The sequence below is a fragment of the Numenius arquata genome, chromosome 23 (genome assembly GCF_964106895.1).
Source record: "Numenius arquata chromosome 23, bNumArq3.hap1.1, whole genome shotgun sequence".
Classification (NCBI taxonomy): domain Eukaryota; kingdom Metazoa; phylum Chordata; class Aves; order Charadriiformes; family Scolopacidae; genus Numenius; species Numenius arquata.
The window spans coordinates 5,984,703-5,999,136 of record NC_133598.1 but is presented as its reverse complement, the minus strand read 5'-3'; the positions used below and the strand labels follow the sequence as shown (position 1 = coordinate 5,999,136).

General features: G+C 68.3%; 1 protein-coding gene across 1 annotated transcript; it reads right to left on the bottom strand.

Moving 5' to 3' along the window:
• Positions 1-3,150: 3,150 nt before the first annotated feature.
• On the bottom strand, positions 3,151-13,452 carry SP6 (Sp6 transcription factor). The gene is made up of 2 exons (XM_074162966.1): positions 13,434-13,452; positions 3,151-4,259 (listed from the first exon to the last, which is right to left on the bottom strand). Exon 2 carries the CDS (start codon positions 4,252-4,254, stop codon positions 3,151-3,153), a length of 1,104 nt encoding a protein of 367 aa, XP_074019067.1. The 5' UTR covers positions 4,255-4,259; positions 13,434-13,452.
• Positions 13,453-14,434: the final 982 nt, after the last annotated feature.

The following is a 14,434-nucleotide window of genomic DNA, read 5'->3' as shown; positions in this document are numbered from 1 at the left end:
TGGGTGGGGGTCGGGGTGCCGGACGCCTGGGTCCCTTGAAAAGAGATGGGTGGGTGTCGGGGTGCCGGACGCCTGGGTCCCTTGGCAGAGATGGAGCCGGAGAGCCGGAGCGTGGAAAACACGCGGCGTTTATTCCAGTACAAAACCCAAACCCACAGCCCCGCAGCCTCTTCACAGCACAAACGCTCCCCTCGCCGGAAGGGGGGTGGGGGGCGACACCCCTCGCCCCCGGCCGCAGCACCCCTCGGGCCACCCCGCTCCCCTTCACCCACCTCCCCCAGCCGCCCCCCTCGCCCGGGGCTCGGTGGGGGACGCCCAGGGCCCCCGGCTGGGCCGGTTCCTCCCTGCCCCGGGGAGGCGGCTCGGGGGTGGGAGACGCGGCGGTTCGGGGCGCGGGGCCGGGATCCCCACGCCGCAGCAGGCTGGACTGGTTTCGGCGGGTGGGAGCCGGCCTCCGTCCTTCCCCACCCGGTTTTACAGCCTTCATTGCCCCATCGCAGCAGGCAGGGCCCCGGAGGGGGGGGGGGGGGGGGGGCGTGTGAGGAGGGGTGCGGGGGCAGAGCACACCTGAGGCCCCTCCTCGCAGCCCCCCGGCTCTGAGCAGCTCGGTGAGGCTGAGCCCCAAGCCCCAGCATCGCCGTGAGACCCTCTGCTCAGCAGTTCCCCCCCCAGCCCACCCTTGGGGTGCTCCTAGGGCAGCCCCCCCCCCTAAACCTGCCTTGGCTGCTGCAGCGTGGGGGTCCCCAACACGCTGGAGCCCCTGGCTGCTGCCAGTGCTGGGCTCGGCTACCAGAATCCGATGGGCCACCAGCGTGATGCTGCAGCACCCTGGGGAGGGTCCCGAGCCCCTCCAGGGTCCCCTCAGGAGATGAAATCCCAGCCAGGGCCACCGAGGGGGAATTTTGTGCTGGAAAAGGCAAATGCCGGAATCAGGGACGTCCTTCGAGAGCTGCGGGCAGCCCAGGTCACCCGAATCCTGCGGAGGGACGGTGGTGGCCGTGCTGGGGCTGGGGACGTGTCCCTGTGGACCCCCCCCAGCGAGACTTCACCTCGTTCTGGGTTTCTCCAGCCCCACGGCTCGTCCCCAGCCCCACAGCACAGTGGGGTGCCACTGGCCCCTCACGCACCGATGGGGACAGGGACAGGGATGGGGATGGGACCCTGTGAGGGGTCCTACCCCTTCTCCCCATCCGCAAGGCCCACGGCCACAGCTTTGGCCCGAGATGTCCACTCTGCCTGAGTGGCAAAGCCTGGCTTCACCTTAATAAAATAGTAATAATTAATAATAATAATAATTAATAATTAATAATAATAATAAAACAATCAAAACCGAAGGCTTTGGGGCGCCCTCTGGGCACGGACCCCACTCGACTTCACCTCCACCCCTTCCCCCCAGGACACCAGGGTGCTCCAAGCCCGGGCAGCCCCTGCAGCCCCAGACAGAGCCCCCCGAGCCTTCAGGATGGGGCCATGCTGGGAGATTTCCCCCCCCCAAAATCTCCCCCCTCCCCAGATACCCAACCGGTGTGAACTGGTGCTGGCTGTGGGGCAGAGCCGGGGGAGCCCCGGGTGCCCTAAGCAGCCCACGAGCCCCATCCCACTCAGCCTCAGCACTGCCCCCCAACACCCCCCCTGAGCCCAGGTTCAGCATCTCCTTCTGTGTCCAAGGGGCTCTGCCAAAATCGGGGGGATAAGACCCAAAAGGTCCAAAAAACAAGTTCCATGGACTGTCAACCAGGGGTGAAGGACAGACACGGGGTCCCCTGGGAAAAGGGGAACAGTCCCAGGGGAGGAAAGATATGGGGTCCCCAGGAGATACAGGGACCCGGGAAGGGACAGTTATGGGGTCCCCGGGGGGACAGGCAGCATGCATGGGGGGACAGGCAGAGGTCCCCTGGAGATATCGGATCCCGGGGAGGGATGGCTACGGGGCCACAGGGGGACAGGCAGCATGCACAGGGGGGCAGTGGGGGTCCCTTGGAGGTATGGGGTCCCCGAGGGACCTGCAGCACGCACAGGGGGATGGCTGCACTCTCCAGTGGGGTCCCCAGGGATGGACGGCAATGGGGACAGGCAGCATCCCTGGGGGGGGGAATCCCCCGCAGTCACGGGGTCTCTGGGGAGGGATGGCCACGGGGTGGGTGCCCGGGGGGGAGGCGGGGGTCGCCAGGGCGGCGGGCAGCGCGGCCGTGCCAGGCCAGAGGAATGCGGCCGTCCCGGCTCTCCCGGGGCCGCGGCCGCCCGGTGTGCGCTTCCCGCCCGGGGCCGCGGCGGTGGGTGTGGGAAAGCTGCAGGTGTGCGCTTGGGCAACCACCCGCCGCCCCGCCACGCGCCTGCCGCCAGCCCCACGGCCCCCCACCGATCACATTCAAGCAGGACTTCTTTCCCACCCACCCCCCCCCCCATTTTAGCCACGATTTGGGCCAAAAAAAAGGGCTTCGCACCCCCAAGCTCCCAGTCAAAGCAGGGCTCCGTGGGATACGGGAACCCCGCCAACGCAGCATCCCAAGGCAGGGTGGGGGGCTGTGGGCACCCCCAAAGCCCACTAGGCACCCTGGGGGTGCCAAAACCTCATGGGTGGTGAAAGAGCAGGGCTGGCATGGGGAGGGGGGGCGAGCCCAGGATGCCAAGGGTTTGGGGGGGAACCACGGGGAGGGGGCTGGGGGGCTGCGGCCGCCCTCCCCGAGAGAAGGCTCCCGGGTTTCTCCTCTCTCCCTTTCTCCTTCTCCTTCCTCCCCTGTGGGGCTGGACGTGCCCGGGCAGCGCCGGCTCTTTCGGCTCCCATTGATGTTCCTCCCAAACAGCCCCGCCGCCTGCCAGCAGCCTCCCGAAAAAAAAAAAAAAAAAAAGATTTGGGAAGCCGGGGGAGGACGAGGGGGGGGGGGGGGGGGGGAACCGGGGCGGGAGAGCGGGAGCGGGACAAGTGAAACCGCCGCAGGGCAGCTCCGGCTCCGGCGCTCCCCAACCGGCACCGGGGCCGTGCCACCGGCGTGTGTGTCCCCCCTCTCCCTCGCCACCGCTTCGAGGAGCACAAGGTGCCAGCCCTGCGCCCCCTCCCCACCTCAACACCCTTCGGAGACCAGCCCCGAAGGGTCTCCTCCCGGCTCCCCCTCCCCACCTCCATCCGTGTCCCCCCCGGGGCTCAGCGGCTCAGTTTGTGGGGGCGGCGTTACCCCCCTCGGATTCCCTCTTGCCTCCCTTGCCGGCCGACGGGTCCCCGGTGCCTTTGACCTCGGGTTCTCCCCCGTCCTTGCCCCCATCGTGCGTCTTCATGTGCTTGCCCAGGTGGTCGCTGCGCATGAAGACGCGGCCGCAGACGGGGCAGGCGAATTTCTTGGCTCCGGTGTGGGTCTGGAGGTGCCGCTGCAGCTCGTCCGAGCGGGTGAAGCGTTTGCCGCAGAAAAGCCAGTTGCAGACGAAGGGTCGGTCGCCGCTGTGCCAACGCAGGTGGGCTTTCAGGTGGGAGGTCTTGGCGTAGGCTTTCCCGCAGCCGGGGATGTGGCAGTTGTGTAGGTGCTTACGTTTCACCCCTTCGGGGCAGGGACCCCCCCTTTCCGCCTCCTGGCAGTTGGGGCAGCGACACGCCGCCTGCCCCCCGCCCCGCGGCACGGCCCGACGGGCACCCTTGGGTCGCCCGCCGCCCTCCGCTTCTGGCCCCCGGGGCTCGGGGGGTCCCTCCAACGCCTTCGCCCCCTCCGGTCCCAGGAGGTGCTGGGCAGGGGGGGGCAGCAGGTGGGAAGGGGGAGGGCAGAGCTGGTGCTCTCCCCCACCGTACCCCCCCAGGGTCGGCGGCAGCCCGGGGTGCCCGGGCACCTGCAGCCCCCCGCCCTGCCCAGGGGGCAGCTCCATCCAGCTGGCTCCGGCGTGGAGATCCCACCAGTTGACTCCTCCCTCCTCGCCGGGGGGACCGGGATGGGGGGGCCGAAACCAGGGCTCGTAGGGATGCGCCATGTCCGGGGTGGCTGGCAGCAGCTTGGCGTAGGCTCCGGGGGCGGCGGGGCCGTCGGTGGGCAGATCTAACCGCGGGGGGCCATGGGGCTCGTAGGTGCCGGGGGCGGCGAAGGCGGCAGTGGCGTCAGGACCCGCCAGTGGCAGCTCCGGGGGGGGCAGCGGGGAGGCGAAGTCGGTGGGGCCCGCCGCCGTGCTGCCGTGGGGCTGGAAGGGCTGCAGCGGCTGGAGGTCCAGGGGGGTCGGGGAGGCGCGGGGGGCGTCGGAGGGTTGGGTCCCCAGGGAGCCGCAGACCGCTGTGAGCATGGCCGAGTGGGGCAGAGGTGCAGACAGACCTGCAGGGCCAAGGAGGGACAGACAGGAAGGGGAGGGGGGAGAGAAGAGGTGTCAGAAGAGGGGGGACAACACTGGCACAGGGAGGGATTTGGCACCAGTGACAGCCCCGACACCAATTCCCATCCCGACATGCCACATGTGACTCTCCCACATGCCCATTGTCCCGTCACCCATGATTTGGGGGACACCCCTGCCCCACCAAGGGGGTTTCTCTGCTCCGCAGCCCAGTGTGACACCAGGACAGTGGTGACAGGCAAGGGGGACACCCCTTAGCACCCATCCCCATTCCCCTGTGGAGCCTGTGCCAGCCCCCGGCACAGATCTGGTGCCAGTGGCCCAAAGGGGTCAATGCCCAATTCCGAAATCGTAGGAAGCCACCAGCATCTGTCTTGTCACCTCCCCGACCGCGTCCCTCCAACACAGCCCGAGTCCCCGAGGCGACACGAGCGGCATCCCCAAGCCTGTGCCCCAACCATGGAGGGGACATGGCACCCACGAGACCACCCCAGTTCTCCCACACCCCAGCCAGGCTGGTAAACCACCACCCCCATCTCTGCTCCTGCCCCAAGCCCCCGGCCCATCAGGGAGCACCCAGGTTGCCGGGGGGGGGCGAACACAGCTTGGGGGGGGGCTGCGCCCCAGGGGTAGTTGGCAGCAGGATGGGAGGAGGGAGCAGAGCCCGGGGGCCGAGCCACCGGCAGCCCTTTGAAGCCGGGCTCTGGGCTGCCTTCGCCCGCAGTCCTGGACCCCTGGGGCACCCCCGGCACCCCTGGACCCCCGGGCACCCGCTGCCTCCCCTGCATGGCGGCCGTGACTCACCGGGAGCTGTGCAAACCCCACTGGGGACGGGCTCCACCCCAGTGTCGAAATCCACCTGCCGCCACCGGCTCCCGCCCCCCGACTTCCCACCGGCGCCATGGCAGGGGGTGGTGGAGACCCCCCCCTTCCCCGCAGACCCCCACTGTCCCCTCCCACTACCGGCACCCGCTCCCAGCCACCCCCACTCCATCCCCCCCAGCTTCCCACCACCCCAAGCGTGCATGGGACAGGGACAGACCCCCAGGGAGACACTTGGGGGGTACTGAAGCTTTTGGGATGGAGGATCCCCTGCACAAAGGGGCTGGACCCCCAGAGGATCCCCAGCACTATGAGTCCAGGCCAAGGAGGGGGTCCCCAACACTGAAGACACCCCAGCTGCAGGGGGACATCGTTCTCCCCTGCCAGGCAGCACTAGGGAGGGCAGGGGGACCCCAAGCTGTGGGGTGGGATCTGGGGGGACACAAAATCCCCCCGATCGGACCCACCTCCACCTGCTTGGCTTCGAGCTGGTGCTGGGGTGGTTGCAGGTGGGATGAGCCCCCCAGGGCCGGTAGCCCGAGCAGGTTTCGGGGTGCTGCTCCCCAGAGAGGGCTCATCTCTGTCCACCCCACCCCTGGTGGGGGTATGGCACCAATTTCAGGGCTGGCACCTGGGGACTGTCCCTGCCTTGTGGGGATGTCAGCAGGGTAGGTGATAGCTGGCACCGAGGGGGGGTCACAGCTCCCTCCCAGCACGGGTCCCCAGCGGGGTCCTGAGCCCCTCCGGCCCCCTGCTCCCCATGAGCGACAGATTGGGGCCACAACCATGAACCACCACGGTGATGGCCCTTTGTGGGGCTACATGGTGGCAGCCTGCACTGCACAGCCACCCCCCAGATCTGGGGATGTAGGGGACCTGGCAGGCATGTCCTCCAGCCCCCCAACCCCGACAGGAAGAGATGGGACCCTCTGTGGGGTCCCGGGCAGGTCCCACCTGACGCAGACACAGCGTGGCCACGGCAAGATCCAGGCAGCAATAGCCACAGCTCTCCTGGCGCACCCCTCTCCCAAACGTCCCTCTCGGCTCGGGTGTCCCACTGGGACCAAGCCGTGACCCCACCATAGGCACCGAGACCCACAGCCAGGTCCCACCACCTCCACCGTGGCTACACCTTGCCCCACTCCAAAGCCAGGGAACGGGGACAAGCGCTGGGTTGGGGTGACTGGGAGGGACAGCCCCCCCTCGTTGGCCCTGCCCGGCTGCCCCAACCACGCGTTGAGACTCCCGGAGTGTCTTTTTTTTCCATCCGGGAATGACGACAAAAAATCCCCAAGGGCCCCCAGCGTCCATCCCTCCCCCCCCCACACCCCTAACACCCCCCCCCCACCCCCCGCCTCCCTGGCGGGGCTCGGCGACGCGTTGGCCATTTTACCGCAGGGAAACTGAGGCAGCGGCGGGTGATGCGTCCCCGTGAGTCACGGTCCAGGCTGGGCAGAGGCGGCTCTGCCCGTCTCCCAGCCCCAGCCGGTGCCTCGCCCCGCGGCGGGGCTGGGCGGGCAGCGCTGCCCGCAGCCCTCAGCCCCGGCCGGCATCGCGGAGCCCCGACGGGTGGGTCGGGGACACGGTCGGGGCCGTGGTTTTGTTGTGGGTTTTTTTTTTTTCTGGGGGAGGGGGGGGTGATGCTGCGGTTTTGGGGTGATGCTGCGGCTTCGGGGGCTGATACCGTGGTTTTGGGGGGTGATGCCGTGGCTTTGTGGGGTGATGCCGTGGGGTCGGGGGGTTGATGCCGCCGTCTCGCCACCCTCACCCCACCGCCCAGCCCACAGCAACGCTCCCCGGGGCCCGAGCGAAACTCCCCGGGGCTTTGTTGGGGGGGGGACGGGGACAGTGCCGGTGGCGGCGCCGGGGGGGCCAGCCGCCTTGCACCCTCGCACCAGTGCTTGGCACCGACGGGGGGTCCCTGTGGGGCTGCGGGGGGGACCCGGTCCCGTGGGAGGGGGCTTCGAGCTGTAAATGAGAGGCGAGGGCAGGGTGTCGCGGGAAGCGAAGGGGCCGGGAGCCTCGGGGCTCGGTGGCCAGTGGACGCGGCGGGGTGGCAAGCAAAGACTTGCCGGGGCTGGGCTGGGCCGGGACGGCGGAACCGCCAGCAGCACGTTCCCAGCCGCCGGTCGGGGCGGTCGCGGCACCGTCACCCGGCCCGGGGGTCCCCGGCCCGGGGGTCCCCGCCGTCGCCCACCCTCCCGCCGCACCGGCCGTCGGGGCGATGGAGGCGGGCGGCTCCGGGGCGAGGGGGTGTGTGTGTGTGTGTGTGTACGTACGGGTCTAGAGGCAGCGAGCTCCCGGCGGCTCCGTCCTCATCGGCGTGGCGTGGGCGCTGGCTCCCGAGGGGACCCCGAGGGACCCGCGCGGTTCCCCAGGGACGGGGCACCCACTGGGCCGGGCGAGCAGGAATGGCTGGGTCCCAGCCCGGCTCCCGGCTCTTCCCTCCTCCCCACCGTCCCAGCTCCTCCCTCCCCGGCCCAGGTGATTTTAACCCTTGGAGGCAGAGCCCCAGCCCCGCCGCTTGACAGGAGCCTGGTCCCGGTCCCAGGATCCGGCGCATGAAAGCGGAGGGGAGGGGACGGGAAGTTCGCAGCAGACACCGCAAACAGGGGGGTAATTAAAGAAGAAAGAAACAACCGCCTCCCTCCCGCGCCCGTGGCCGCCCTCCTCCTCCTCCCGCCCTCCTGCCAAATCCAACCCCCCCCCCCCCGCCCCCCCCGGGGACCCCCGGGCTGAGCCCAGCCAGCTGTCACCCACACACACACACACACCCCGGGGGTGGCACCCGGGGGTGGCACCCGGAGGTGGCCGCCTGTTCCTGCCCCCGGGGATGTCACCTGTCCAGGTGGGGGGCTCGGTGTCCCCCCCCCCCCCCCCCGTTGCGGCTCGGCCCCGCGCCATGGGGTAAATGGGACGGGGACGAGCTTAAGGGACAAGTTTTTGGGGCCAGAAGTGGACACGCAGAGGAGGGAGCAGGATGCTGGTGGCGGGACCCAGAGTGACCCAGATGGATTCGGGGCTCCCCAAAAAGGGTCCGGGAGGTCCCAGCTGAGCCCGTCCCTGCTCAGCCGGGGGTGTCCGACCCTCCTGACTCCTGTGCCCCCACCTCCGAACCTCCCAGCGCAGGGGGCTGCCGGGGGGGGAGAAGCCCCAGGAGCTGCCAGGCGACAACGCCGCGGCCACGGGAGCCACTTCATCAGCGGGGCGTCGTGTCCCCATTTCCACGGCCAAAATCCCCGGGGCTGGCTGCTGGTGGCCACAATCCCCTGGGGACCCTCGTGGCCCTGGGGGAAGCCCACCCCGCTCCAAAGCCCATGGGAAAAGGTGCTGGTGCCTCGCCAGCACCGGGATCTGGGCTGGCGGTACCGGGATCCCGGTGTGCCGGTGCGTGGGAGTCCGCATCTCCACGGCGAGCTTTGCCAAGCGCCCGGCCGGGCGGAGGGCGCGGGGAACTCCTTCGCCTTGGGGAAAACTCTCCTGGTTTTCATCATCCCAGGGACAGCTCCGCCGCCGCCACCGAAACACGGCTGCCTGTGGGGTGATGGTGGCCCCATGGCTCGGCTGGGCACTGGGATGGGGACCCCGTGATGGGGACCCCGTGACTGGCAGGGGCAGGGCAGGTGGCAGGGCAAGCTGCTGCTGGTGGTGAGACATCATAGATGGTGGTGAACGTGCGCTTTGCTGCTCAAGTGCTCTGTGGGGCGCACGGGGGATGTGGGGGACACCAGCCCCAGGGGCTCGCTGCCTCTCCTCCCCTGTGCCCGCCCGGGAGGTGCCGTGGGCCGTTCCCATGGCCACGGGGAAGGGGGATGCTCCAGCTCCTGGACTTCTGAGTGCTGCTGGGGCCGGGGTGCTGGCCCCCGGGCTCCCCAGCTGCCTCCCAGGTGCTGTATCGCGGCCGCCAGCAGCTCTCCAGGGCAGGGAGCAGTTTGCAGACTTTGCATCTACAGCTCCGGGCACCGGATCCCCAGCCTGATCCCAGTCCCCATCCCAGCTGTGCTGCCATGGGGAGCAGGGACTCCATGGTGGGGAGAGTGGCCTGGATGTCCCCTGGTCCCCAACTCCTCTTCGGCCACCAGGAAGGATGCACCTTTCCCTGTACATCGTGCACACAGTGGGGACGTGGCTTGTCCTGCCTCCCCTGTGAGACTCTGGGGTCTCATAGAACGGTTTGGGTTGGAAAGGACCTTAAAGATCATCTTGGTCTAACCCCAGTCTCCCCAGTGCTTCAGGAACTGGTGGTGTGGGAAGGAGATGGGTCCCTGCCCGGGGGTCCCAGGTACCAGCTGCCGTGGCTCCTCTCCCACCAGTTCCCAGTGTGGCCCCTCTCCCTGCCAGCCCCGGACCACAGCAGGGTGAGAGGACGTGGGACACTGTGTGCCTCCTCTAGGGACAAGGACGAGGACCAGGGGACACCCCGACCTGCTCACACTGCCAGTTCCTGGCCCCAGGGCCCCCCCCAGGATCCTCCGGACCCTATCCCAAAACACCTCTCCTGGACTGGGGGGGAAAGAGCCCTCGGGGGCAGTGGGGAGCTGAGGGCCTGCAGCTGGACAGGACAGTGGAATGGGGCCATGGGGAGCATGGGGACTGTGGGGACTATGGAGACCGGGGGCCTTGGAGGGTCAGGGGCTCCTGGAGCTGCCTCAAGCAGACCTGGAACCCCATCTGGGACCACACATGGGGAGGAAATCGCGCCGATGCCGGAGAGGATTCCGGGGGGGCATCTCCTCGTCACGGAGCGTCTGAAACCTCGAGCCATGCCTTGAAATTACAGCTAATTACAGAGACCATTTGCATAAATTACAAGGCGAGAGGCAAATGCCTCCAATCCCTCCTGAGTGCTCAGGCGAGCAGGAGCTGCTCCAGCCACTCGGGGGGAACTGAGGGGCGGATGGGGGGTCCTGGGTCCCACAGGGAGCCGGGATGGGGGCAGGAAGGGTGGGTGCTCCCTAAAACTGCAGCCAGGACCCCAGTGTGTGGGTGGGGCATGAGGCAGCATCCTCCCCCCGCATCCCCTGCCCTCGCCCCACTGCTGCCCCCAGAGCTGGGCATGGGCTGGCCCTGCTGGGGGGAAACAGCCCTTGCTGCACCCCGATGGGTGACAGGGGGATGAAAGGGGCTGACACAGACAGTGCCGGGCTGGGGGGGTACAGCCCTATGGGGGTTGGGGACAGCCCTGTCCCCAGGGGGATATAAGGGTGGGGAGAAGGAGGGATGGAGGGATGTAGAAATGGATGGACAGAGGGATGGAGGGATGGAGGAGGAGAGGCACCTCCAGATCCCCCCAGGGCCAGGGGGATGGAGGGACTGAAGGAGGAGAGATGTCCCCCCAGGCCCCAGGAGGATGTTGGGGGATGGAGGGATGGACGAGGCCCCTCCCGGCCCCCGGGACAGAGCACTTCAAACGCCTCCTGGCTCGGGGGAACGGACGGCAATTTCCTCCCCTGCCATAAAACAAATTGGTTTCTGTGGGGGGAGCGGGGCCGGGAGTGTGTGCATGCGTGTGCGTGTACGTACGTGTATGTATATCCATGTGTAGTGCTGCTGCATGCGTGTGCCCGCGTGTGCAGGGGGTGTCATGTCCATGCGTGTGCCCGCGTGTGCAGGGCATGAGCCCCCCCCCCCGGTGCTGCGCCAGGTCCCTGCGCTTGTGCACGTCCCTGCGTGTGTGCACCCACCCACGCGTGTGGGTGCTGAGCTCTGCAGAGGCTGGGTGCCCTGGGGGGGGGTGCCTGAGGGGGGGTCTGCAGTGGGTGCCACGGGGCTGCGCCGTCTGGGTTGCCTCAGCCCAGGGGGGAGTCCCGGGGGCGGCCGCGGGGCTTCAGACAGGGAAAGATGAAGCGCTCGGATCCTCCCCGGAGGTTTTGGGGGTGTTGCCCCCAGCCCTGCACCCAGACAGCCCCGGGGGGGTGACGCTGGGCTGATGCTGAACCCCGGGGTGCTGGCAGGAGCTGGAGGGGATCCCAAGCCTGGCACAGTGGGGACAATGCCGGGTGGGACAGGGACCGGGGGTGGCCCTGAGTGCTCACAGCCCCATGGCGGGGGTCACAATCCCATGCACCCAGGGGACAGGTGTGCAGTCCCAGACTGGGACCCTGTGGAACCTCTGTCACCCCCAACACGGGGTCCCAAATCCCCATGCCCGCACCACGAGAGCCCCCCAGCAGCCCACTAAAGCAAGGTGGGGGGGGGACGCACAATCCTGTCCCTCTCCCCAAGTCGTGCCATCATGGGGACGACGGTGTTACCGCTGCGTCCCCGGGGGGCACAACGGCTGGCACGGGGGCTGCCCGCCTGGTCCCCGGGGACAAGCTGAAGGCAGGGCACCTGCCTGCCTGGCAGAGATATCTACCGGGATTATCGCGACGGGGCTTCCCCTGCCCGCGGTGCGTGCCAGGTCGCGGCGTGCCCCGAGGGAGCGTTTCTCACCGGGAGCAGGAATTACTGTCGGGACTCGACCTCTGCGACGCGGCGGCGAACGGAGCTGACGGCTCGGTGTAGTTTTAAATACGGCTTTTAATTAGTCCCACGTAATCTCCCTGCCTATCTGCGCCCGACCGGCCCGGCTGTCAGTCATCGCGTGGGGAAACCTGCCTGGCACGGTGACGGGGAGAGCCTGGCATCGGCCACCGGGGTTGGGGACACGTGGACGTACCGGGGATGGGACACATGGATGCACTGGGGACAGGGACATGCAGCTGCACTGGAAATGGGACGCTGGGCTGCACCAGGGATGGGGACATGCAGCTGCGTTGGTATGGGGACATGTGGCTGCACCGGGGATGGGGACATGTGGCTGCACTGGGAATGAGACACACAGCTGCACTGGGAATGGGACAGTGGGCAGTACTGGGGATGGGGACATGTGGCTGCACGGGCATGGGGACATGTGGCTGCACCGGGAGTGAGACACATAGCTGCACTGGGAATGGGACATGTGGCTGCACCAGGGATGGGGACACACAGTGGCACTGGGGATGGGGACACATGGCTGCACTGGGGATGGGGACTTGCAGCTCCACCAGTGTTGGGGACACATGGCCACACTGGGGACAGGGACATGTGGCTGCACCAGGGGACAGGACCAAACAACCACACCAGGGATGGGGACCACCCGGCCGTGCCACCACCACCTATCCCTGGCGTGGGGCCATGCTGGGACCCCCTCGGGTTTGGGGCTGCCAGAGGGGACCCAGACGCCCCCCAGCTCATGGGGCCCCATGCCACCCCATCCCCATTCCCGGTGGCCCCGTGGGGGAGTCAGGGGATGGCACAGGAGCCACTCTGCTCCTGGTGGGACCACAGGGGTGGGAGGCAACGCTGGGCGGATGCCAGGCCCCCAGGCAGCGGTGACGGCACCGTCCCCCCTCGCTCACTGTGCCCCGGGAAGAGCCTCCCTCAAAACCACTTTCTAATTCTCCGAAGAAACCATTAGGAACGGTTAACGAGCTCGGCCAGGCGCGGGGACGGGCTGGCGGCTGAGGAGGTGCCGTAATTGCTGTAATTGAGCGTGGGCTTGGGCACGCTGCCAGCGCCGGGGCACAGCCAGCTGGCACGGGGCAAGGGGTGGGTGGCAGAGGGTTCGGGGATGGTGGGGATGGGGACTGCGGGGGACGGCGTGTCCTCCCCCCCTGTCACAGCTCTGGGTCCTCTGGGTCCTCCGGGTCCTCCTGGTGAAGGCTGGCTCTGCAGGGGTCCCTGCCTCACTGCATGGACCTGTCCCCCCGTGTCCCCATGTCCTCGTGTCCCTGTGTTCCCATGTCCCCATCCCAGCCTTGCTGTACCAACCGGTGTGTCCCTGTCCCCTCCCTTTCTGTGCACACCTGAACCCCTGTCTCAACCTCACTGCATGGACCTGTGTCCCTGTGTGTGTCCCCATGTCCCTGCATCCCCATATCCCCATCCCAGCCTTGCTGTGCCAACCTGTGTGGCCCCATATCCCCATCCCAGCCTTGCTGTGCCAACCTGTGTGTCCCCATCCCCTGCCTCACTGCACAGACCCTTGCCCCCATGTCCCTGTCCCAGTCTTGCTGTGCCAACTTGTGCTTCCTTGTCCCCTGTTTTACTGCACAGACCCTTGTCCCCATCCCATCCTCGCTGCTCAAGCCTGTGTCCCTGTCCCATCCTCTCTGCACAGAGCTGGCATGGTTGGGGCCATGGGGATGACCCTTTCCCAGGGACGGTGACAGTGATCGTGCCCGCGCTCGCGTCCACGCCAGGCTCACGGCCGAAAGCCGGCGTCACTGCCCGCCTGGGGAAACTGAGGCAGGGAGACGCAGGCTGGGACTTGTCCCGGCAGCCGGGGCGGGAGCGCCGGGAGCAGAGCTGAGGCCGTGTGGGCACCCAGCCAGACGGTGGCCCTTGGGCTCTGCTGCCTCCTGCCAACCGCCCGGGGTCCCTCCATGGGCCTGTGCCCACTCCCCTCCCTTGCCTGGGCATGGCTGGAGTGCCACCTGCTCCACGCTGAGCTCACGGGAGACCCCCACACCGTGTTCCCCCTCTGCAGAGGGCAGAGATACTGGATGGGGACCCCAAGGTGTCCCCCTGTAGGGCTGGGCTGTGGGGTCCCGCTCCCGAGGTGAGAAATGGGGTATGGGGCAGGCGTAGCCGCGTCCCACACGTGCACGTCCCCGTGTCCCCGGCACGCGGAGGACGACGCCGGCGTCGGGAGCGTCGGTGGCTGCAGTGCCTCTCACAGAGTTTATGAGCTTGGCTGGAGCTGGGTCCTGGGGGTGGCCACGGGTGGCCCCCACCCAGGGGACCCCGCCGGGCACCCAGCTCCAACCCTCCCCTTCCACCTGCCAGCCCCCCCGCCCCCCCGGCCTCCTTCGCCCCACGGCGGGACGAGGACCCAGGCGTCTGGACTGCTCTGCCCATGCGAGCACAGCACCGGCACCCCGAAATCTGCCCCCCGGGACCCCCACGTGGGGACAGGGTGACGAAGGCGGGGGGCCGGGGGCCGAGGCGGGGGTCGGAGGCGCCGGTGCCAGGCGGTGAGTAAGCAGGAGCATGAGGAGGGGAGGTAATTAAAAGGGAGGCACTCGCCACAGCAAGTTCCCACAAATGAAGGCCCCGCGGCCATAGACACTGCACAACAAAGCACCGAGCAATTATTTGGCTCCAGTGGGAGGTGCTGGTCCCGGGAGGGGGGGCCTGGAGCCAGCTGGGCACCCCGGGGCTGGCAGGCCTGGCACCGGGTGGGGGACTCGAGAGCCACCAGGGACCCCCCAACCGGTCACGGGGTGGCTGGTGGCTCCCTCGGCTGCGGTGGGGTGGGTGGTCCTGGAGCTGGGAATGTGTGGGGTGC

What these genes read in the sequence shown, in the direction of transcription:
- SP6 (XM_074162966.1), bottom strand. Translation starts at nt 4,254, where the DNA reads ATGCTCACAGCGGTCTGCGGCTCCCTGGGGACCCAACCCTCCGACGCC.